This window comes from Triticum urartu, chromosome 7A (genome assembly GCF_056163025.1).
Source record: "Triticum urartu cultivar PI428250 chromosome 7A, HENAU_Tu73, whole genome shotgun sequence".
NCBI lineage: Eukaryota > Viridiplantae > Streptophyta > Magnoliopsida > Poales > Poaceae > Triticum > Triticum urartu.
Genome location: NC_141879.1, coordinates 181,501,206 through 181,524,078, shown reverse-complemented (window position 1 = coordinate 181,524,078; position 22,873 = coordinate 181,501,206). Strand labels below are relative to the sequence as shown.

The window sequence follows — 22,873 nt, the reverse complement described above, 5'->3', positions numbered from 1 at the left end:
CTGGCATGGGTGGAGGGGATGCGGCTTCGGGTGGGGCTAAAGGTACACCTTTCTCGGCGGTGTGCTCCAACCTCCCTGCCCGTCCCGCTTCTTCCTCCTTGTCTGGCATTGAAGATCTCCCCCTGGCTGCCCCTGCTCTGTCTAAGAAGAAGAAGTCCTCTGTCAAGAAATACTCCACCAAGAGCCGTGCTTCAGGTGACTCTAGGCAGTCCGCAGCTGGGCTATGCCGCATGCTTGATGTTGATTTGGGTGCGACTTCGGGCCCGTCCTCTGCTGCGGCTTCTCCCAGTCGCTCTCGTCTTGTTCCTGTGCGCTCGCCTGCGTCTACGGCCCGCAAGAGCGGCCGCGTCTCCAACAGCAGCGAGCGGGTGGTCGATCGGGCGGCTCGGCGTGCTGCGGCTTGGGATCTGCCTCCTTCAGGTTCGTCCCCAGCCCCTCCCCCCTCCCCACGGCTGCCTCTCCTATGTGTTTAGTTCTTCCTTCTCAAACTGATGATCACTTGCTCAAAATTCTAGATGATGTTGGTATTTGCTTAGATTCTAGCATGGGTTCCCCCTCATCTATTCTTGGTGTTATTAGGGCAAATGAAATTGCCCAGGCTGATATTGCAAAAGCCAAGGAGATTCGGGTGGGTTCGGGCGCCCCTCCGGTTGTGGCCGGTGGGGATGAGGAGGGAGTTGACAGGTGTCAAGCTCCCTCAGTGACTTCTATTCGTGTGACAAGGAAGCGTGCTAAATCCTACATGGCGCCGAGCAGGTCGAGTCTCCGTATCAAAAACCTATCTTTTAGATGAAGGCCCTATTCTGGAATATTCGTGGTTTCGGCGCTAGGGGGCGCGGGGACCAACTTAAAGACCTGGTCCGATCCGAAAACGTAGAATTTATTGGCCTTGTCGAGACTATCAAATCTTCCTTTTCCTCCAACGAATTATCGGCCATTGCTGGGATAGACAGATTCCATTGGAACTATGTGGCCTCGGCTGGGCACTCCAGTGGTCTTCTGCTTGGTGCCAAAAAAGATACTTTTGATTTTTTGGCTTTCGACCATGGCATTTTTTGGGCTAGCATGGTGGTTTCTCTGCGATCCCTCAACTCCTTGTTGGAGATCATGGTGGTTTATGGTTCGGCTAACCACGCGATGTCTTATGCCTTCCTGGATGAGATTAGTATTAAAATTGAATCATGCCAGCTACCCCTCTTGATCGGGGGCGATTTTAACATGCTCCGTTTTCCTTGTGACAAGAGCTCGTCCAACTTCTCTTGGCCCCTGGCTGATGCTTTTAATGCTTTCATTAGGGACACGGCTATTAGTGAGATTCCTAGGGTTGGAGCCCGTTTCACTTGGTCTAACCATCAAAATCCCCCTATTCGCTCTATTCTTGATAGGGTTTTTGTTTGCCCTAGGTGGGATTCTTTATTCCCCCGGGTCAGTCTTAGAGCCCTGGCCTGTGTTGGCTCTGATCATACCCCCTTGATTCTAGATGATGGTTCGCGCCCAGTGGGTTTCCCGAGATTCCAGTTTGATGCTTCATGGCTACAAGTGGAGGGTTTTAATGAGTTGGTGGCTCAAAAGATCCTGTCTTTCCTTTCCTCTACTCGTCGCTCTTTTGGCCCCATGGATGACTGGCATCAATGCTCCTATTTTCTGCGTCGATTCCTCAAAGGCTGGTCTAAAAATCACTACGCTGAGTCAAGGCGTGACAAAGCTAGGTTGGTGGCTCAAATTGGTGTTTTAGATGAACGCGCCGATAGTTCTGGGCTGTCCTCGACTGAATGGCAAACTCGGTATGGTTTAGAAGAGGCGCTACTGGGCATTCATAGGCAAGAGGAAGTGTATTGGAAACAGCATGGTACTATCAACTGGACCTTAAAGGGTGACTCTCCTACGTCTTAATTCTTTGCGATTGCTAACGGCAGGCGCCGGAGATGCATTATTGATAGCCTTATGATAGACGGCGTCAGGGTCTCTGACCCCTCGGTGATTATGCGTCACGTGGTTGATTCCTTCTCTAACCTCCTAGCTGATAAACCCGTGGTAGGCTTTAATTTGGCCTCGTCCTTTTGGTCTTCTCTGGACTAGCTTTCGTTCGCTGATAATGAGAGTTTGCTGACCCCTCCCACGGAAGAGGAAATTTTCGAGACGATACGCACTGGCAACCCGAATGCGGCCTCTGGGCCTGACGGCTTTTCCATTCCTTTCTTCCGGCAATTCTGGCCTCAGCTAAAGGGCTTAATTATGGCTATATCTCAAGGCTTTTGGTTGGGGACGGTTGACATCTCCAGACTTAACTATGCAGTTCTCACCCTCATCCCTAAAGTCAAAGGTGCTGACTTGACCTCCCAATTTAGACCCATTGCTTTGATTAACAATTTTGCTAAGATTCCTGCCAAGGGGATGGCTACTAGGATCTCTCCGATCGCCCATCGGGTTATTAGCCCCTTTCAATCCGCATTCATTAAGGGTAGATTCATTCTGGACGGGGTGCTTTGCCTACATGAGATAATCCATGACCTTCACTGTAAGAAAACCAAGGCTGTGGTCCTTAATCTTGATTTCGAAAAGGCGTATGACTCAGTCAGCTGGAGTTTTCTCCGCCAGGTTCTGTTGGCCAAGGGCTTCGATGGTTCGGTGGTCCACCGCCTGATGCAACTAGTTTCTGGTGGGCACACGGCGGTGGCTGTCAATGGCCAGACCAGTAATTTCTTTGCGAACGGTAGGGGCCTGAGGCAAGGAGATCCGGCGTCTCCCTTGCTCTTCAATTTTGTGGCTGATGCTTTATCTCACATTCTCTCCCGTGCTGCGGCTGCTGGCCACATCTCGCCGGTTAGCTCCGACCTTATTCCTAATGGCATCTCTCATCTTCAGTATGCGGACGACACCATCATTATGGTTGAACTTAATGATAATTCCATCACGAATCTGAAATTTCTTCTCCTCTGCTTTGAAGCCTTGTCGGGCCTTAAAATCAATTTTTCTAAAAGCGAGGTCATGGTGACTGGGGTATCTGCCTCGGAAGCGCAGAAGGTCGCCCATCTCTTGAACTGCTCGCTAGGATCCTTTCCTCTCAAATATTTGGGCCTACCCATCTCCCCGCTTAAGCTTTTGGCCAAAGAGTTTGCTCCGGTTGTGACTAAAGTCGGCAATAGAGTTTTGCCATGGCGAGGCCGTTATAACTCTCAGGCGGGCAAGGTCGCCCTTACCAACTCCTGCCTTTCCTCTCTCCTGATGTTTCTAATGGGCTTCTATCTTCTGTCTGAAGGGACCCACGCGAGCTTCTATAAGCACAGGGGTGCCTTTTACTGGAACTCCTCCGATAACAAACGAAAATATAGGATGGTCAAGTGGGACCTCATTTGCAGACCTAAGAACATGGGGGGCCTTGGCATCATTAACACCAGAATCATGAATAAGTGCCTTTTGTTAAAATGGTGGTGGAAGATTATGACCCTTGATGATCGTCCTGCTTGGCTTAACCTTCTTAAAGCTAAATACTTTTCCTCCTCGAGCCCTATGTTCGCTTCCTCTTCTGGTGGTTCTCAATTTTGGCGCCAGCTTGTTAGTATTAGAGCGATTTTCCGGTCCCTGGTGAAATTCGTTGTTCGTAACGGCAAATCTACGCGGTTTTGGTTAGATTGGTGGGTTGGGGACACTACTCTTGCGGTGGCTCACCTGTATCTGTTTTCGTTTTGTGCTAACCCCGAGATCTCTATCTCTGAGCTCTCGGATCAGGGTTGGGTTTTAGATTTCCGGCGCTCTCTTTCCCCTGTGGAGTTGGAAGAATGGCAACGCCTTACTGCCTGCTTCCCCTGCTCTCGGTGGAAGAGGACTCCGTTTTTTGGCCCGACACCTCTTCGGGTCGTTTTTCTGTTAAGTCGGCGTATTCGCATCTCATCGCTGGTGTTCGCTCTGATAAGTTTAAGCTTATTTGGTCTGCCCGCATACCTCCTAAGATCAAAATCTTTCTTTGGCAAGCTTTTCGTTGCAAACTTCCTGCGGCTGACCAGATTAAAAAGAGGAACGGGCCGGGTTCTGATAGCTGTCAACTGTGCGGCACCCTAGAGGATACAGAACATATCTTTTTCCAGTGCTCTTTGGCTAAATTCATTTGGACTTGCATTAGGCTTTGGCTGCATGTTTCTTGGAACCCTTCCTCTTTTGAGGATCTTCGGTGATGTATCAATTCTCTAGCAGGCCGGTCTAAGCGGGTTTTCATGGTGGGCTGGGCAGCGATTTGTTGGTCGCTTTGGAATACTAGAAACAAGTTCACTATTGAACACATTTTCCCGGCTAACCCTGTCAGTTGCTTATTTAAAGCTAATGTCTTTTTGCAACAGTGGAAATCATTGACTAAGGATGGGGACCTTGAGGCTTTCGACGACATGCTATCCAAAATGAAATCTACAGCTTCTTCTCTACTGCGGTGGTCCAGGAGGACGGTTTCTTAAGATTTTGTTTGCTCGTTTGGCTGGCCTGCGTGCCATGATAGGCTGGATGCCTTGTACCCATACTTTCTAGTTGTGCGGTGTTAAACTTATGTGGTCTATTCTGGTGGTTGTGACTCTGCCTGGTGGCTTTATCTATAAAGTCGGGCTCTCGCCTTTTATCTAAAAAAATATATGTTACCTTGTGCTCACCACTAAATTACAAATCATTGTTAATTAAAATTGGCTTTAATATACCTTGGGATTCGGGTGGATCCATTACTTGAGCACTATATGCCGAGCTTAATGGCTTTAAAGAAAGCGCTGCCAGGGAGATAACCCGGAAGTTTTAGAGAGTCATTTATTTCTGTTGAGTGCTTTCATATAGTTTAAAAACAACAAAAATAAAGAGGGGAACCCAAAAATTTTTCTAAAAGAAAAGTGAAAGTGAGAGAGACGAGCATTGTGAAAGTGGGGGACGTCCTTGAACTTTGTTCATGCCCATGGGAACTTTGTGAATCTTAATTACATAAACCTTTCAACAAAAATAATTATCCCCTTGTACAATTCCATTGTATTATAAAAATAATGTGCCAAGGTTTGCCTTTAGGATGTTTACATTTGCTTGATGATCTGTATGGTGCAGGACAGAAACTTTGGCTGTAGTGCGCGATTTTTCATTTTTAGCTGGAACGTCAAATGGTTCTGATTCTTTTTGCAATGTCTTCCTATACAAATTTTTTATTTTTCATAATTTTTGTATAATTTTTCAAGTATCAGAAGTATGGTGAATGTTCAAATTATTACAGACTGTTCTGTTTTAGACAGATTCTGTTTTTGATGCATAGTTTGCTTGTTTTGATGAAACTATCGATTCATATTAGTGGATTAAGCCATGAAAAAGTTATATTACAGTATACAAAATGCAAAAACAAAATATGAATTGGTTTGCAATAGTACTTAGAGTAGTGATTTGCTTTATTATACTAACGGATCTTACCGAGTTTTCTGTTGAAGTTTTGTGTTGATGAAGTGTTCGGTGATTGAGAAGGTTTCGATGTGAGAAGAAGGAAGAGAGGAAAGAGCTCAAGCTTGGGGATGCCTGAGGCACCCCAAGTAAATATTCAAGGAAACTCAAGCGTCTAAGCTTGGGGATGCTGAGAAGGCATCCCCTCTTTCTTCAACAAATATCGGTATGTTTTCGGATTCGTTTCATTCATGCGATATGTGCAATCTTGGAGCGTCTTTTGCTTTATTTTTCACTTTTCTTTTATGCACCATGCTGGTATGAGATAGTCCTTGGTTGATTTATAGAATGATCTATGCACTTCACTTATATTCTTTGAGTATGGCTTTATAGAATGCTTCATGTGCTTCACTTATATCATTTGAAGTTTGGATTGCATGTTTCTCTTTACATAGACAACCGCCATTTGTAGAATGCTCTTTTGCTTCACTTATATTTGTTAGAGCGTGGGCATATCTTTTATAGAAAGAATTAAACTCTCTTGCTTCACTTATATCTATTTAGAGAGATGACAGGAACTGGTCATTCACATGGTTAGTCATAAAATCCTACATAAACTTATAGATCACTGAATATGATATGTTTAATTCCTTGCAATAGTTTTGCGATATAAAGATGGTGATATTAGAGTCATGCTAGTGGGTAGTTGTGGATTGTAAAAATACTTGTGTTGAAGTTTGTGATTCCCGTAGCATGCACGTATGGTGAACCGTTATGTGATGAAGTCGGAGCATGATTTATTTATTGATTGTCTTCCTTATGAGTGGCAGTCGGGGACGAGCGATGGTCTTTTCCTACCAATCTATCCCCCTAGGAGCATGCGCTTAGTACTTTGTTTCGATAACTAATAGATTTTTGCAATAAGTATGTGAGTTCTTTATGACTAATGTTGAGTCCATGGATTATACGCACTCTCACCCTTCCACCATTGCTAGCCTCTCTAGTACCATGCAACTTTCGCCGGTACCATAAACCCACCATATACCTTCCTCAAAACAGCCACCATACCTACCTATCATGGCATTTCCATAGCCATTCCGAGATATATTGCCATGCAACTTCCATCATCATCATATACATGACTTGAGCATTCATTGTCATATTGCTTTGCATGACCATAAGATAGCTAGCATGATGTTTTCATGGCTTGTCCGTTTTTTGATGTCATTGCTACGCTAGATCATTGCACATCCCGGTACACCGCCGGAGGCATTCATATAGAGTCATATCTTTGTTCTAGTATCGAGTTGTAATATTGAGTTGTAAGTAAATAAAAGTGTGATGATCATCATTATTAGAGCATTGCCCTAGTGAGGAAGGATGATGGAGACTATGATTCCCCCACAAGTCGGGATAAGACTCCGGACTTTAAAAATAAATAAAAGAGGCCAAAGAAGCCCAAATAAAAAAAGGCCAAAGAAGCTCACCAAAAAAACAAAAAAATGAGAGAAAAAGAGAGAAGGGGCAATGTTACTATCCTTTTACCACACTTGTGCTTCAAAGTAGCACCATGTTCTTCATATAGAAAGTCTCTTGAGTTATCACTTTCATATACTAGTGGGAATTTTTATTATAGAACTTGGCTTGTATATTCCGATGATGGGCTTCCTCAAATGCCCAAGGTCTTCATGAGCAAGCAAGTTGGATGCACACCCACTTAGTTTCAGTTTGAGCTTTCATACACTTATATCTCTAGTGAATTCGTTGCATGGCAATCCCTACTCACTCACATTGATATCTATTGATGGGCATCTCCATAGCCCGTTGATACGCCTAGTTGATGTGAGACTATCTTCTCCTTTTGTCTTCTCCACAACCACCATTCTATTCCACCTATAGTGCTATGTCCATGGCTCACGCTCATGTATTGCGTGAAAGTTGAAAAGGTTTGAGAACGTCAAAAGTATGAAACAATTGCTTGGCTTGTCATCGGGGTTGTGCATGATGTGAGTATTTTGTGTGGTGAAGATGGAGCATAGCCAGACTATATGATTTTGTAGGGATAACTTTCTTTGGCCTTGTTATTTTGAAAAGACATGATTGCTTTATTAGTGGGCTTGAAGTATTATTGTTTTTATGTCAAATGATAGACTATTGCTTTGAATCACTCGTGTCTTAATATTCATACCATGATTAGATATGTGATCAAGATTATGCTACGTAGCATTCCACATAAAAAAAATATCTTTTTTATCATTTACCTGCTCGAGGACGAGCAGGAATTAAGCTTGGGGATGCTGATACATCTCCATCGTATCTATAATTTTTGATTGTTCCATGCCAATATTATTCAACTTTAATATACTTTTGGCAACTTTTTATACTATTTTTGGGACTAACATATTGATTCAGTGCCCAGTGCCAGTTCCTGTTTGTTGCATGTTTTTTGTTTCGCAGAATATCCATATCAAATGGAGTCCAAACGGAATAAAAACTGATGGAGATTTTTTTGGAATATATATGATTTTTGGGAAGAAGAATCCACGCGAGACGATGCTCGAGGGGCCCACGAGGTAGGGGGGCACGCCCTGGGGAGGCAGGCGCGCCCCTGACCCTCGTGGCCACCCCGTAAGGCGGTTGATGCCCTTCTTTCGCCGCAAGAAAGCTAATTTCCGGATAGAGACTGTGTCAAAATTTCAGCCCAATCGGAGTTACGGATCTCCGGGAATATAAGAAACGGTGAAAGGGAAGAATCTGAGAACGCAGAAACAGAGAGAGACAGAGAGACAGATCCAATCTCGGAGGGGATCTCACCCCTCCCATGCCATGGAGGCCAAGGACCAGAGGGGAAACCCTTCTCCCATCTAGGGAGGAGGTCAAGGAAGAAGAAGAAGAAGGTGGGGGGGCTCTCCCCCTTGCTTCCGGTGGCGCCGGAGTGCCACCGGGGGCCATCATCATCACCGTCAGCTTCACCAACAACTTCATCGCCTTCACCACCAACTCTTCCCCCCTCTATGCAGCGGTGTAACCTCTCTCTTACCCATTGTAATCTCTACTTAAACATGGTGCTCAACGGTATATATTATTTCCCTATGATGTATGGCTATCCTAGGATGTTTGAGTAGATCCGTTTTGTCCTAGTGGCTATTTGATGATCAAGATTGGTTTGAGTTGCATGTTTTATTATTGGTGTTGTCCTATGATGGTTTCCGTGTCGCGCAAGCATGAGGGATCCCCGATGTAGGGTGTTGCAATACGTTCATGATTCACTTATAGTGGGTTGCGTGAGTGACTGAAACACAAACCCGAGTAAGTAGGTTGTTTGCGTATGGGATAAAGGGGACTTGATGCTTTAATGCTATGGTTGGGTTTTACCTTAATGAATCTTTAGTAGTTGCGGATGCTTGCTAGAGTTCCAATCATAAGTGCATATGATCCAAGTAGAGAAAGTATGTTAGCTTATGCCTCTCCCTTAAATAAAATTGCAATAGTGATTACCGGTCTGGTTATCGATTGCCTAGGGACAAATAACTTTCTCGTAATAACAAACTCTCTACTAAACCTAACTTAATTGTGTCTTTATCTAAACAGCCCCTACTTTTTATTTACTTGCTCTTTATTATCTTGCATACCTATCCAACAACACCTATAAAGTACTTCTAGTTTCATACTTATTCTAGGTAAAGCGAATATCAAGTGTGTGTAGAGTTGTATCGGTGGTCGATAAAACTTGAGGGAATATTTGTTCTACCTTTAGCTCCTCGTTGGGTTCGACACTCTTACTTATCGAAAGAGGCTACAATTGATCCCCTATACTTGTAGGTTATCACTCATCTGTTACACGGGCACTTCAATGTTTTTTAAACTTATTTGAAATCCCGACTTCTTTTGCGTTCAGTACGCAGCACTCAAAGCGGCGTCATCAATTTCCAACACGTTCTAACATCATTTGTTGTTTTTCAGTCATTTACCGAATTGTTTAGAGAGCTAAATGACTGTGAAATTTAAAATCACTACAAAATGAACTATGAAAATGTTAAAACTTGCCATGATATCATCATTTCACCCTCATAGCATGTGCGAAAGAGTAGAGAGGGTCACGGCAAAAACTGGACGCATTTCGTGTACAAACTGGACAATGTCTTTCGGAGTATCAGGGTTTCGGACGAGAACTCATCTGTTACACGGGCACTTCAGTGTCTTTTAAACTTATTTGAAATCCCGACTTCTTTTGCGTTCAGTATGCAGCATTCAAAGCGGCATCATCAATTTCCAACACGTTCTGACATCATTTGCTGTTTTTCAGTCATTTACCGAATTGTTTAGAGAGCTAAATGACCGTAAAATTGAAAATCACTACAAAATGAACTCTGTAAATGTTGAAACTTGCCATGGTATCATCATTTCACCCGCATAGCATGTGCGAGAGAGTGGAGAGGGTCATGGCAAAAACTGGACGCACTTCGTGTACAAACTGGACAATGTTTTTCGGAGTATCAGGGTTTCTGACAAGAACTCATCCGTTACACGGGCACTTCAATGTTGTTTATACTTATTTGAAATCCTGATTTCTTTTGCGTTCAGTATGCAGCATTCAAAGCGGCGTCATCAATTTCCAACATGTTCTGACATCATTTGTTGTTTTTCAGTCATTTACCGAATTGTTTAGAGAGCTAAATGATCGTGAAGTTGAAAATCACTACAAAATGAACTATGAAAATGTTGAAACTTGCCATGGTATCATCATTTCACCCGCATAGCATGTGCGAAAGAGTAGAGAGGGTCACGGCAAAAATTGGACGCACTTCGTGTACAAACGGGACAATGTCTTTCGGAGTATCAGGGTTTCAGACGAGAACTAATCTGTTACACGGACACTTCAATGTTGTTTATACTTATTTGAAATCCCGACTTCTTTTGCGTTTACTACGCAGCATTCAAAGCGGTGTCATCAATTTCCAACACGCTCTGACATCATTTGCTGTTTTTCAGTCATTTACCGATTTGTTTAGAGAGCTAAATGACCATGAAATTGAAAATCACTACAAAATTGAACTCTGAAAATGTTAAAACTTGGCATGGTATCATCATTTCAGCCGCATAGCATGTGCAAAAGAGTAGAGAGGGTCACGGCAAAAACTGGACGCACTTCGTGTACAAACTGGACAATGTCTTTCGGAGTATTAGGGTTTCGGACGAGAACTCATCTGTTACATGGGCACTTCAATGTTTTTTAAACTTATTTGAAATCCCGACTTCTTTTGCGTTCAGTACGCAGCATTCAAAGCGGCGTCATCAATTTCCAACACGTTCTGACATCATTTGCTGTTTTTCAGTCATTTACCGATTTGTTTAGAGAGCTAAATGACCGTGAAATTGAAAATCACTACAAAATTAACTCTGAAAATGTTGAAACTCGCCATGGTATCATCATTTCACCCGCATAGCATGTGCGAAAGAGTAGAGAGGGTCACAAAGAAACTAAATACAGAAAAAACTTACTCAGAAATAAATAGAATAAAATAAATAAAGCAGAAAAGAAAAAAACTATATAAAAATTACACAAAAAATAGAAGAAAATAAATAATGCAGAAAAGAAAAAAAACTATATAAAAAATTACTCAAAAATAAATAGAAAAAAATAAATAATGCAGAAAAGAAAAAAACTATAAAAAAATTGTTGGGGCGCTGCCCAATGGGCCTGCCAGACCTAGGGTGTGCAAATTCAAGCCTAGAAGGTCCGGCAGACTCACAGGGCAGCGCGCCATAGTTAGGCCTAGAAGCCTGCTATATAGAGGAGTTCGAAGGAGCAGCCACGGCTGGGTTTATAAACCAGTGTGGCTGCCCTTTGCTCGGCGAGGTGGGACTAAACATTGTGCACCGCGGGTGGCAGCGCAACGCCTTTAGTACCGGTTCATGGCTCCAACCGGTACTAATGGGGGGGCTTTAGTACCGGTTGGAGCCACAAACCGGTACTAAAGACGCCCGCTTCCCGCCTCTTGACCTGGCCAAAATTGGCTTTTAGTACCGGTTGGAGCCACCAACCGGTACTAAAGGTCCCTCCTATATATATGGCACTTACGAAAAATCCAGTTTTCATCCGTGCGCCGCCCGTCTTCTATCCAACTAGCTTCATTGCCCGATATCGTCGTCGCCACCGCCGCCGCGCCGCCGCCCATCGCGCCCGCCCTCGCCGCCCGTCGTCGTCATCCCCGCCGCGCGCCATACGTCATCGTCGCCACCCCCGCCGCCCGTCGTCGTCGTCTCGCGCCGTCCCCGCCGCACGCCATACGTCGTCGTCGCCCTCGCCACCCGTCGTCGCCGTCTCGCGCCGCCCCCGTTGTTGTCGTATCGCCCCCGCCGCCCGTACGCCGCCGCCATCGATCGTACACACACACACACACAACACAAGCACGTACACGCACACACGCGCGCGCACACACACACACACATTTTTTTACTTATTTTTTGTTTTTGTTTTTTAGATTAATGCATGTCAAATTGTTAATTAGATGATCGAATTAGATGAATTATCTAGATAAGAATGTTAGAATGTTAATGTTAGATGAATTAGATAGAGAAGTTAAATATTAATGTCAATTGTTAGATGAATTAGCTAGATATTAATTAATTAGGTATATGAGATTATTTGAACTAGTTGAATTAATATAACTAGTTTATTTTTAGTAAATGCTTAGTTGAACTAGCTAGTTGAATTAGTACTAGTTTTTTTAGTAAGAAATTTTAGGTATATGAGATTTGATGATCTAATTAAAATATTACTATATATAGCTACTTTATATATTTTAGTAAGAAAATTAATAGACTAGTTTATTTTTAGTAAATTCTTAGTTGAATTAGTTGAATTAATAGAACTAGTTATTTTTAGTAAGAAAATTTAGGTATATGAGATTTGATGATCTAATCAAAATATTACTATATAGAACTACCTACTTTATTTTAGTAAGAAATGATAAAACTAGTTTATTTTTAGTAAATGCTTAGTTGAATTAATAGAACTAGTTTATTTAGTTGAATTAATAGAACTAGTAAGTGTTTAATGTTTCATCTATATATGAACATATGTTAGATATTAATGTCAAATGTTAGATGAATTAGATATAAATTATATGTTAGATATATATTTAATTTAGTTATATGAGATTTGATTACCTAATTAACATTTTACTATATAGAACTAGCTACCTTATTTTTAGTAAGAAAATTAATAGAACTAATTTAGTTGAATTAATTAGTTGAACTAGTTAGTTGAATTAGTTGAGCTACTTTATTTAGGTATATTTTTTGTAAGTGCTTAGTTGAATTAGTTGAATTAATTAGTTGAACTAGTTGAATTAACAGAACAAGTTGAATTAGTTGAATTAATAGAACTAATAAGTGTTTAATGTTTCACCTATGAACATAGGAATGTCGTCTGACGACGAACACGATTTCATTATGTTCGAATACTGCGAAGACCGACGCGGCCTGTGCGGCAGAAATTTTCTAATTGATGATAGGCGCTTCAGTATCAAGCTGGATGAGAACTTCGAAGTGGATACAGTAAGAATGACAAGTCTTTTTTCATAATTAAGCATGACTTATGCTTCATTTGCTTCAACTTTTAATTTTAATTTTTTCACTAATCTACTAGCGTATCCCCTGGCATGCAAGAATTTTTATCTTGGATAAGATAGGTTTCAGTCCTAACAAAACTATGGAGGTAACAAAAGTTTACTTGAAGACCGAGCATGGTTAAGCTTCAACGTCAAATTATACAATGCAGCCACATACACCTATTTTGAATGCAAAACTTGGCAAGCACTATGCAAGGCTTATGCATTTGAGCCTGATATGGTTATCACCTTTGATATTCGTCCGGAAGATGATATTGAAGGTAATAGAGACATCTGGGTCGATGTGCAGACGCCTCCAGTTCTATCATTATGTGAGTTTCTCAACCATGTTTATGTCTTCGATGTTGTTTATTCAAAAAGAGTTGACAAGTAATTTATATTGACAGCTTATTTCCAATCAAGCAAACATGTCCGACGCTTGGTAGACAGGACCGTCCACTGTCCCGAGGCTGAACTAAACTGCGAGGAGACAAGTCATTATGTTTCATGGCTTGAGGATCTTGATGCTGTCAAGACAATTTTTTTTCCTGCACTTAGAAATGTTAGTACTCAAAACGTGCAACCAATAGTGTTCGTAGTGAACTACGGTCACATATATTTAGGAAAGATGGTAAGATTTCTACTATTTCTCCTCAGTGCATCTTTTTCATACATTATTTTTTAAGCTAAACTTCATTGCTAAATATGTTACTATACGATGTTCTTCAACAGGGACTCCCGATGAATGTTGTGCCTGATTGGATCGAGACTAAAGGTACCATGAATATTGTTAGCTTACGGCCAAGATATCCTACAATGCACTTTAGTGCATTCAGGATTTCTAATAGCGAGGAATGCTTAATAGTAAAAGACTGGAGCAAAATTGTGAACGATCGCAGAGAAGTACTAGGGGGCAGCAATCAGAAGCGCAAACCCACGATTAGGAGACATGTTCATCTGCATGCTCCAATATGATGAATCAGGAAAGCTATACATGTTCTATGCTATTTTACCTGAGAGAGAGCAGCGGGAGTGATTAGCTAGTTCATGCTCTTAGTACTTGTCCTCTCATGTCCGTGTTCTTCGTCCTGAACTTAATCTCAAAGAGTGATTTGTTTTTGTGGTGTTATGAACACTTATAATATCATTACCATGTTGAACTCGATGATATCTTTGCTTCTGGTACAAGTGAATGTTTCTTCTTTAAGTTAGTGTTGGTGGTGATTAGATAGCGGTAATGACTATATGATGATTAAGTAGTGGTAATGAGACGACTATTATATGATGATTTTTAGCTAGCTATGAAAACTGTTGTTGGTGATGATATATATGATGCAAAAGTTTTTATATTAATATGATGATGATGATGAGTTATTATATCATTTATGAAAGAAACCGCAGATTAGTTTTAACTGGATGAATTCTAGCTAAGTGATCAAGTATATGCCAATATGGCATATACTTGATCACTTAGCTAGGATCCACATGCATCCAGTCAAACTAATCTGCAGTACTTTCACCTAATGATTTAACAACTCATTATAATGTAAAACAATCACTAAATTAAATTGAAAACACAAAATTAAAGTAAAAATAAAAAATAAAATCAAAACACACCCAAACATTAGGTACTAATGTCCTACGCGCCCCCGGAGCTGACTCGTGCCACGTGGTTGCCCTTTAACATCGGTTCGTGCTGAACCGGTACTAAAGGGGGGGGGGCTTTACTGCCCACACTTTAGTGCCGGTTACCGAACCGGCACTAAAGGGCCTTACGAACCGATGCTATTGCCCAGTTCTGCACTAGTGAATTGCTTTTGGCTACTATGCTAATCTACTATTATCGATGTTTGGCATAGCCTCACACACCTATGTGCCCTTAACCTATCTTTGCTTGATCTTGGGTACATTGGGTACCTACAAACCCTATGATCGAGGTTGTGACAAAACATAACCGTTGTGGAACACGTAAAAATGTTATCATCAAAGTATACCAACAACCCCTTAACGCGCATACATGGGGCTGTGAGGCTATGCATCAGCCCTTAGCCCATGGGGACTAACCGCACATCACGATAAATCACAGGCAATAGATAGTTTAGTTATTGATACTTGAAGATGAATGATTATAACTTATAAGTCTTACAATGCCGCTAATCGTGCCGACCGCCAATTCTAGGCCGCAAGCACCAAAATGGTGACACCAATGCAAGCTCAACATCAAGAGCTCCTCGATATATGTCGATGCTGGTTGTTGCTTGCGCCGCCACAGCCTCACAACCGCCCTTGGCCCTGACGACCGGCAATCAGGAGCACTGGCATTGGCCAAGGCGGCGAACAAGTCGGAGGCACCAAGGAAGAAGACCCAGGCCCACGGCCTCGCGCAACACTGACGCTTTCCACTCATCATAAGGCAAACCGTGGTTTATACAATAAAAAGGCAGAAAAATGCATCACACATTTTGATAAATCTTGTCTTAAAAAGAAAATGTGTCAACAACGTTCTTATACTATGGGATGGAGGGAGTAGTTTTGTGTTTGACACATGCATTCCTATGTTTTTCGTGTTTCCTCTTGGGGTCCTGCAAACCAAAGAGCCCTAAAGCCGCGAAAAAAGGGAATCGGCGATAATATCAGCGATTCGGACTGATCCATGCGACAAGACATCCGATGTTCACAGAAACTGGCCAGCCGGCGGCGCGGGGGCTCGATCGGTCGAGCTCATCACTCACTGGCATTCGGAGATGTGTTCATGCCGTGCAAATGGGGAGGTGGCTGGGGCCCAATCGGAGGGTGGGGGAGGAGGAAGAGGAGGCGGAGAAGGAGTACCAGGTGGACGTGCTGCCCGACCGGCTGAAGTCGTCGCGGAGCAGCCGCGCTCCCCCGCCCCGCTCCCTCAGCCGCCTCGCCGACGACGGAGAGGGCGGGTTCCTCCGCAGCCACATCGTCCACCCCAACAACGAGTACGTACCACTTCCCTGCCACGCCACCGATCCTCCGCCCGTCCCTTCCTCTTCCGCAAATTTCACCGCCATGGCTCTTTCTCTTCAGTCCATGTGTGGTTCGCACTGGAGTATTTGGAAAACAAATTATGTGGCTGCAAATCAGAACATTAAAAGTTGAATGTTGCAGGCTTCAAGCCTTGGAGAATCTTGGTTCACATTTCTCTCATGCATGTTTAAACCAGTTCTAGAAAAGGACGAACAACTCAAATTGTTTCAGTTTAAGCTGTATATATCGACGGGAATGCAGCTAATTTACTGGTTCGTGGTTTTGTTTTGGGTGGCGTCTCTGCAGGTGGTATCGGATATGGACAAGGTTCATAGTGTTTTGGGCAGCATTTAGTTCCTTCCTTACACCCTTGGAATTTGGGTTCTTCAGGGGGCTGCCTTGGAACCTCTTCCTCTTGGACATGGTTGGCCAGATTGCCTTCCTTATTGATATTGTTCTGAGGTTTCTTGTGGCCTACCGTGACTCAGACACATTCTGCATCATATACAATCCGACCTCTATCGCCATCCGGTAACATTCCTGTCTTACATGTTCGAATAATACCTATAATAATTGGAACTTGAACTGCAGCACTGCATTATTGCCTAATATTCGCACCCTACGTTCCTAGTACTGCAGATATTTGCTTCTCGTCCTTAGATGAACACCACTCACTAAAACGAATGGAAAACACCAGTCATTAAAACAGATGGATTCTAAAAGAAATGTGTTGTGGCTCTCAGTTATTTTAATGTTGCTCCATGAAAACTCTTTCCCAGAGGGGCATTTGCAAGCTGTATTTTCAGAATTTATCCTTGCAATGATACGAGAGTTTTTCATTCGCACAAAAAATATATATATGAGAGTTTCATCTAACACACAATGACGCACATTTAGATAATTGTTCGAGAGAGGAAAAATGTAAGAGGGTCTCTGCTCAGGCATCTGTGTTGGCTTTTTGCTCAAGCACATGAATACAAAGACGAGAACAATATTCCTCCAATTTTGCAGTGCTTAACCCATGCTCTTCCTTTTCTCCTTATTATTTGAAGACCATGCAACCTTTGTTTATGCATATGCACAGCTCATGAACTGTTTTATTATTATCCAACTCAGACATATAGGAACATGTACTTGTATATGATTCAGACTCGGTGATTTTCTAGCTCAAACCCAATATGCTCAAGAACTCTTTCTCAGACTATACACCACAAGCTACTCAGACACAACACAAGCAAGAAAAAACTCTCTACTACAGGATTACATCCAACAGTTTGTACTTTACGATATATGTTCTCTGACTACACATGTAACCATGATTTCTCTGCTTTATGAATCCAGATATTGCAAATCAAGCTTCATCTTCGATTTACTTGGTTGCTTCCCTTGGGATGTTATCTATAAGGTCATTCTTTTGCTCCCGGGTTATTTTCACTGATTTCACATACAGTGTGGAGCTTATGATATACTCCCTCCGTAAACTAATATAAGAGCGTTTAGATCACCACTTTAGTTATCTAAACACTCTTATATTAGTTTACAGAGGAAGTAGTTATATTTACCTTATCTGATCTCGTTTTCATATAATGAACTCTGACAGGCTTGTGGACGTAAAGAAGAAGTACGATACTTATTGTGGATTCGCATGACAAGAACTCAGAAAGTTACACAGTTTTTTAGGGATTTGGAAAAGGACATTCGTGTTAATTACCTGTTCACAAGAATAGTGAAACTCATAGTTGTGGAGCTCTATTTTACACACACGGCAGCTTGCATCTTCTATTACCTGGCAACAACACTTCCTGAATCAATGGAAGGATATACATGGATAGGGAGTTTGCAGTTAGGAGACTATAGCTATTCTCATTTCAGGGATATTGATCTAACCACACGTTATATTACATCAATGTACTTTGCCATCGTCACCATGACAACTGTTGGTAAGTTTTGGTCTCATGCTTAAACAAATAATTTCCACTTTCTGCAACTATCTTTGTAGAAACATAGTCTGGTATTTTAAATTTATATGATATTCTTTTTCCTTTGCAGGCTATGGTGACATTCATGCTGTAAATCTAAGGGAAATGATATTTGTCATGATATATGTTTCCTTTGGTATGGTTCTTGGAGCTTATCTCATCGGTAACATGACTGCAATTGTTGTGAAAGGCTCGGCAACCGAGCGATTCAGGGATAAAATGAAAGAAGCTATCATGTATATGAACAGACATAAACTTGGAAAGGACATCAGAGAACAGATCAAGGGTCATTTGAGGTTGCAGTATGAAAGCAGCCGCACTGAAGCCTCTGTTCTTCGGGATATCCCAATTTCTATTCGTGCAAAGGTGATGATTTATATTTTAGATATCTTGCCATTATTCCAAATACAGTTTGAAAACTTCTTCTATTGTGAGTCTTTGAAGATGTATCATACATTGTGTTGCGTTTGCAGATTTCACAAACACTGTACATGCCATATATTGAAAGGACACCACTGTTCAAAGGATGTTCAGCAGAATTCCTTCAACAGATTGTGAGTATTCTTTTTGTTTGAACAAATTATACATGTTGATCTATTTTATAATTGTATGAACTTTTCCAATAATTCTCTCTTGTGCTCTTTACTCCTTGCAGGTTGCCAGGCTGCAAGAAGAGTTCTACTTACCAGAAGAAGTTGTTTTGGAGCAAGGAAGTGTAGTTGATCAGTTATACTTTGTCTGTCAGGGTGCACTAGTGAGTTTGAGATTCACATATTTCCATCGGATTCACTGTAACACATCCCCAGTTTACACACTAAATAGTAAAGCATAATCTACAGTGACCCATTGCCTGGAATTTGGTCAGTGGGTCCTGGATTCAACTATCGCTTAATCATCAAGTCAATTTCAATGCTTAATATGCATAGGGATAAATTAGTACAAGCGAAGTATGCATCGGTTCATCAGAGAGAGTACATAGTGTAGAAACATAAAGTATGTGAATGTCAGAGCAAGAACTCATGGAGAATAGTAGTGGGATATATCTAAGGAGCGTAGGAAATCCACACATATATGATTACCCACAAAATTGCATGGTCATATGTGTCTTGAGAAATAAAGCGCAAAAAAAGGATACCAGCTTGTTATATATCACATGTATTTGGCACCACCATACGAAGATCTTCGTATTTCAATACACTGTTGATTTTTACTACAGTATCTTGTGTAACATTGTGTCATACTGACTACGCACTACAGCTACATTAATTTGGACTTCTTCTTTTTGTTGGTACATTTCTAGTGCCAGAGAATGGTTTCCAAGTTAATGGGTGCAGGTGTACCCACTTGCCTGAAACATGGTCTTATGCTCTTGTTGTTCAGGAAGGAGTTGGCATTGGCAAAGATGGTCAAGAGGAGGCCAGTTTAATGTTTGAGCAAGGGAACTCTTTTGGAGAAATTGCTATTCTTTGCAACGTTCCACAGCCCTACAATATTCGTGTTTGTGAACTTTGCAGGCTCTTACGGTTGGATAAAGAGTCATTGACATACATATTGGGGATTTATTTCGCTGATGGAAGAAAACTTTTGAGCAATCTTACTGAGGTAAACAGTACAAATAACCACCATGTCAGTAATTATTTTATTTAATTCCAGTATTCATGGATAGTGCATTCTTTTCTTGATGATGTCGGACTGCAGAGCAATGAATACGGCCTACGAGTCAAACAAATAGGACCAGATATCAAATTCCATATAGGGAAACAAGAGGAAGAGCTGACCTTAAGAGTGAACACAGCCGCTTTCCACGGTGAGCTTAATCAGCTGACAGACTTAATCCGAGCTGGAGTCGATCCAAAGAACACTGATTATGATGGGCGGTCTCCTTTGGTATGAATTGCTAAGGATTTGCTATCTGGTTAAACCCTAAATAATAAAATATTGCATGCCTGATATAACCATAACCATCATCATCGTCACAGCATCTTGCAGCTTCCAAAGGTTATGAAGAAGTTGCGCAGTTCCTTATCCATGAGGGCGTTGATATCAACTGTACCGGTATGCTCACTCAGTGAAATGCATCCCTGTGGCCATTTCCAAATTCTTGCATATACACTTGTATAGTTAGTTATATGATAACACATTTTTATGCACTCGATCTTTGCTGAATAACAGATAATTTTGGGAACACACCCTTACTAGAGGCAGTGAAGCGGGGGCATGATAGAGTGGCCTCATTGCTCTTTTCCAAAGGAGCCAAGCTGAACCTCGAGAATGCTGGTATCCATCTCTGCATGGCTGTATCAAAGAGAGAGACTGATTTCATTCGGGGGGCTCTAGCTTATGGTGCCGACCCAAACTCGAAAGACTACGACCACCGGCATCCTCTCCACATAGCCGCTGCAGAGGGCTTGTATATAATGGCGAAGTTGTTGGTAGACGCTGGTGCAAGTGTGCTTGTAACAGACAGGTACCACCAAACAATACTTCATCCTTTATCTATGCTATCAAGCTTCAAACCACCAAGAGTATAATAATTTCATTGAACGGCCATGTATGCAGACGCGGTACTACTCCGCTGGACGAAGGGCGCAAGTCTGGGAGTAAGCCTCTTATAGTGCTTCTGGAAGAGGCAAAAACCGAGGAGCTCTCCAAGTTCCCCACACGAGGCGAAAAAGTGAGAGGCAAGTTGAGAAGCCTTGAAACCTCTGTGAAATCACCTGCGCATTGTTCGTTTATGACAAAATAAATCTTTTGCTGGCAGATAAAATACATCAACGACTGTGCTCCGTGTTCCCTTGCCATCCGTTGAATACTGATGCCAAGCGAAAAGAGGGGGTGATGCTGTGGATTCCTCACACTATGAATGAACTCATCAGGTCAGCCCAGGAGAAGCTGGGTTTGTCCGGCTCACGCCTGCGCTTGCTCTGTGAGGATGGCGCAGCGGTTCAGGAAGTGGACATGGTAATTGATGGGCAGAAGCTCTATCTTGTTGGAGACGAGGACATGTGAGAGCGAGTAGAAGGCCAAGTGAAATAAGAAGAAGAAAGTTGTAACTTTTCTGTCAGGTAATCATGAAGACTAGTAACCTGTTTTTCACCGACTTTCTGCTATACTGGTGTTGTGGCAATGTACATAGATACATAAGCAAGAAAACGACCGAACTATAATTATCGACGTTGTACATATTATAGTTCAATGGAAATAAGATGCGGCGCTGAAATGGAATGTGAACGAAGTTGTCCACAAATTGATTCCACTCTGAAGTTGAGCTAGTGTTTTGATCCCTCTTGGACCACGCTTTGCAGGAGAGGCTTGGAACAACATCATGCTATTGCCATGGATGCAAAGCGTGGCACCGGCAGGCCGTGTAGCAAAGAGGAGGTCCATCAGTTACAATGGAGCGTCTGCTCAGACATCCCGGTTTGCTACAGCACACTGCACACAGATGGTAACTGTCTTGGTTAGGCGCGAGTGCGCATCTGGTTGTGGCTTGTTCTTCAGGCTGCAGAGGTCGACATGGTTGGATGATAGTCTTGGGCCTAGGCATCCTTGTATTCGGCTCGTATGATTTCTTGAGTGCTAGTTGTGCGGTCTTTGCCACCTTAATTAACTGTGCCTTGTATGGTTTCATCATTAAATCTGTCTCGACGAGATCTTCAAAACTAAATCCCATATTGATTTGACGACTTTGTTTTGGACAAAAAGTTGCCATGATGTTTACACTAAAGTTGCCATAGCGTTTACACTAATGTTGCCATGACATGTTTCGTCTAGTTTTTTCTTCTAGATTTAAAGCTACCATTATATTTCAACTACTTTTTATGGCAATTTTTATTAATTGACCATGGAAATTTTTAGTAATTAACCACGGAAAATTTAATTCATGGATCATGGCAATTTTTAGTAATTCATCATGGCAATTTAGTTTATAGATCATCAATTTTTGTTTGTAGATCATGGCAATTTTAATATTTTGACCATGGCAAATCTAGTTTTTGTCAGTGAACATTATTTTTTATATAGACCATGGCAAATTTTAGTGCATATATCATGATAAATTTAAGCAATTCACCATGCCAAACTTATTTTATGGTTCATGGCAAATTTGAGTCATTGATTAGGCATTTTTAAAGTAATTGATGACATATTTCTTTTTAATTATGAACCATGTCAAAATTATTTCATGGATCATGACAAATTTTAATAATTCATCATGCCAAGTTTTGTTTCTTAATTTTTTGTTCTATAATATGTCAAAATTTACTTTAAACATAAAAGAAAAGATAGTTGAAACATATTATGACAACTTCAGCGTAAACACCATGATAATTTATGTGTAATAGACATGACAACTTTTAATAAAAAAATTGTCATCAAAACATACCGATATGAGATCTAGTTTCGAAGATCTTGTCGCGACGGATTTAATGGTGAAAACAGATTTTCATTTGCATTTTTCATTTAAAAGATAGAACATTTTAAACACTGAAAACTCAAAAAGATTCCCGCATACATACACGCGGTGATGTGGTAATCTTTTACTATAGGGACGTTCGGTCCCCCTCCTTTCTTGCCACACATGTGGCAGATATCAGCGTCCATGATTTTTTGTCCGATTTTTCTAGTTGACATTTTTAAGTATATATGTTTCCCCTAATTAACTGGAGCAACTATCTTTTTCTTAATGCATTGCAGGAGCCCACCACCCTCTGACGAGGTAGAAAAAAAACTGTCCAACCGAGGTGTCCTTGTTCAGGGAGCAACTAGTTAACGAGCGCTTCTTTGGGAGCCTCGCAATGATCAGCGTCACTTGGCGCGCTCTCAGCCATTCGTCACGTGTCGCGCTTTGGACGTTCTCTCTGGATTTTTTTTTTATTTTTCCGCACGCATTTTCGGCTT

At 41.8% G+C, this 22,873-nt stretch overlaps 1 protein-coding gene across 1 annotated transcript; it reads left to right on the top strand.

The window, feature by feature from the left end:
* The first annotated feature begins 15,593 nt into the window (after window positions 1–15,593).
* Window positions 15,594–21,640, top strand: LOC125530858 (potassium channel KOR1-like). Its single transcript, XM_087534473.1, has 14 exons — window positions 15,594–15,967; window positions 16,302–16,526; window positions 17,337–17,400; window positions 17,596–17,935; window positions 18,045–18,340; window positions 18,448–18,528; window positions 18,630–18,728; window positions 19,355–19,576; window positions 19,673–19,861; window positions 19,954–20,029; window positions 20,147–20,441; window positions 20,534–20,655; window positions 20,736–21,039; window positions 21,280–21,640. Exons 1-13 carry the CDS (start codon window positions 15,675–15,677, stop codon window positions 20,981–20,983), a joined length of 2,550 nt encoding a protein of 849 aa, XP_087390599.1. The 5' UTR covers window positions 15,594–15,674; the 3' UTR covers window positions 20,984–21,039; window positions 21,280–21,640.
* Window positions 21,641–22,873: the final 1,233 nt, after the last annotated feature.

What these genes read in the sequence shown, in the direction of transcription:
- LOC125530858 (XM_087534473.1), top strand. Translation starts at nt 15,675, where the DNA reads ATGTTCACAGAAACTGGCCAGCCGGCGGCGCGGGGGCTCGATCGGTCG. An exon ending in CAGAATTCCTTCAACAGATT is followed by an intron (nt 18,529 to 18,629) that starts GTGAGTATTCTT and finishes TACTCCTTGCAG; the next exon opens with GTTGCCAGGCTGCAAGAAGA. An exon ending in CGTTGATATCAACTGTACCG is followed by an intron (nt 20,030 to 20,146) that starts GTATGCTCACTC and finishes GCTGAATAACAG; the next exon opens with ATAATTTTGGGAACACACCC.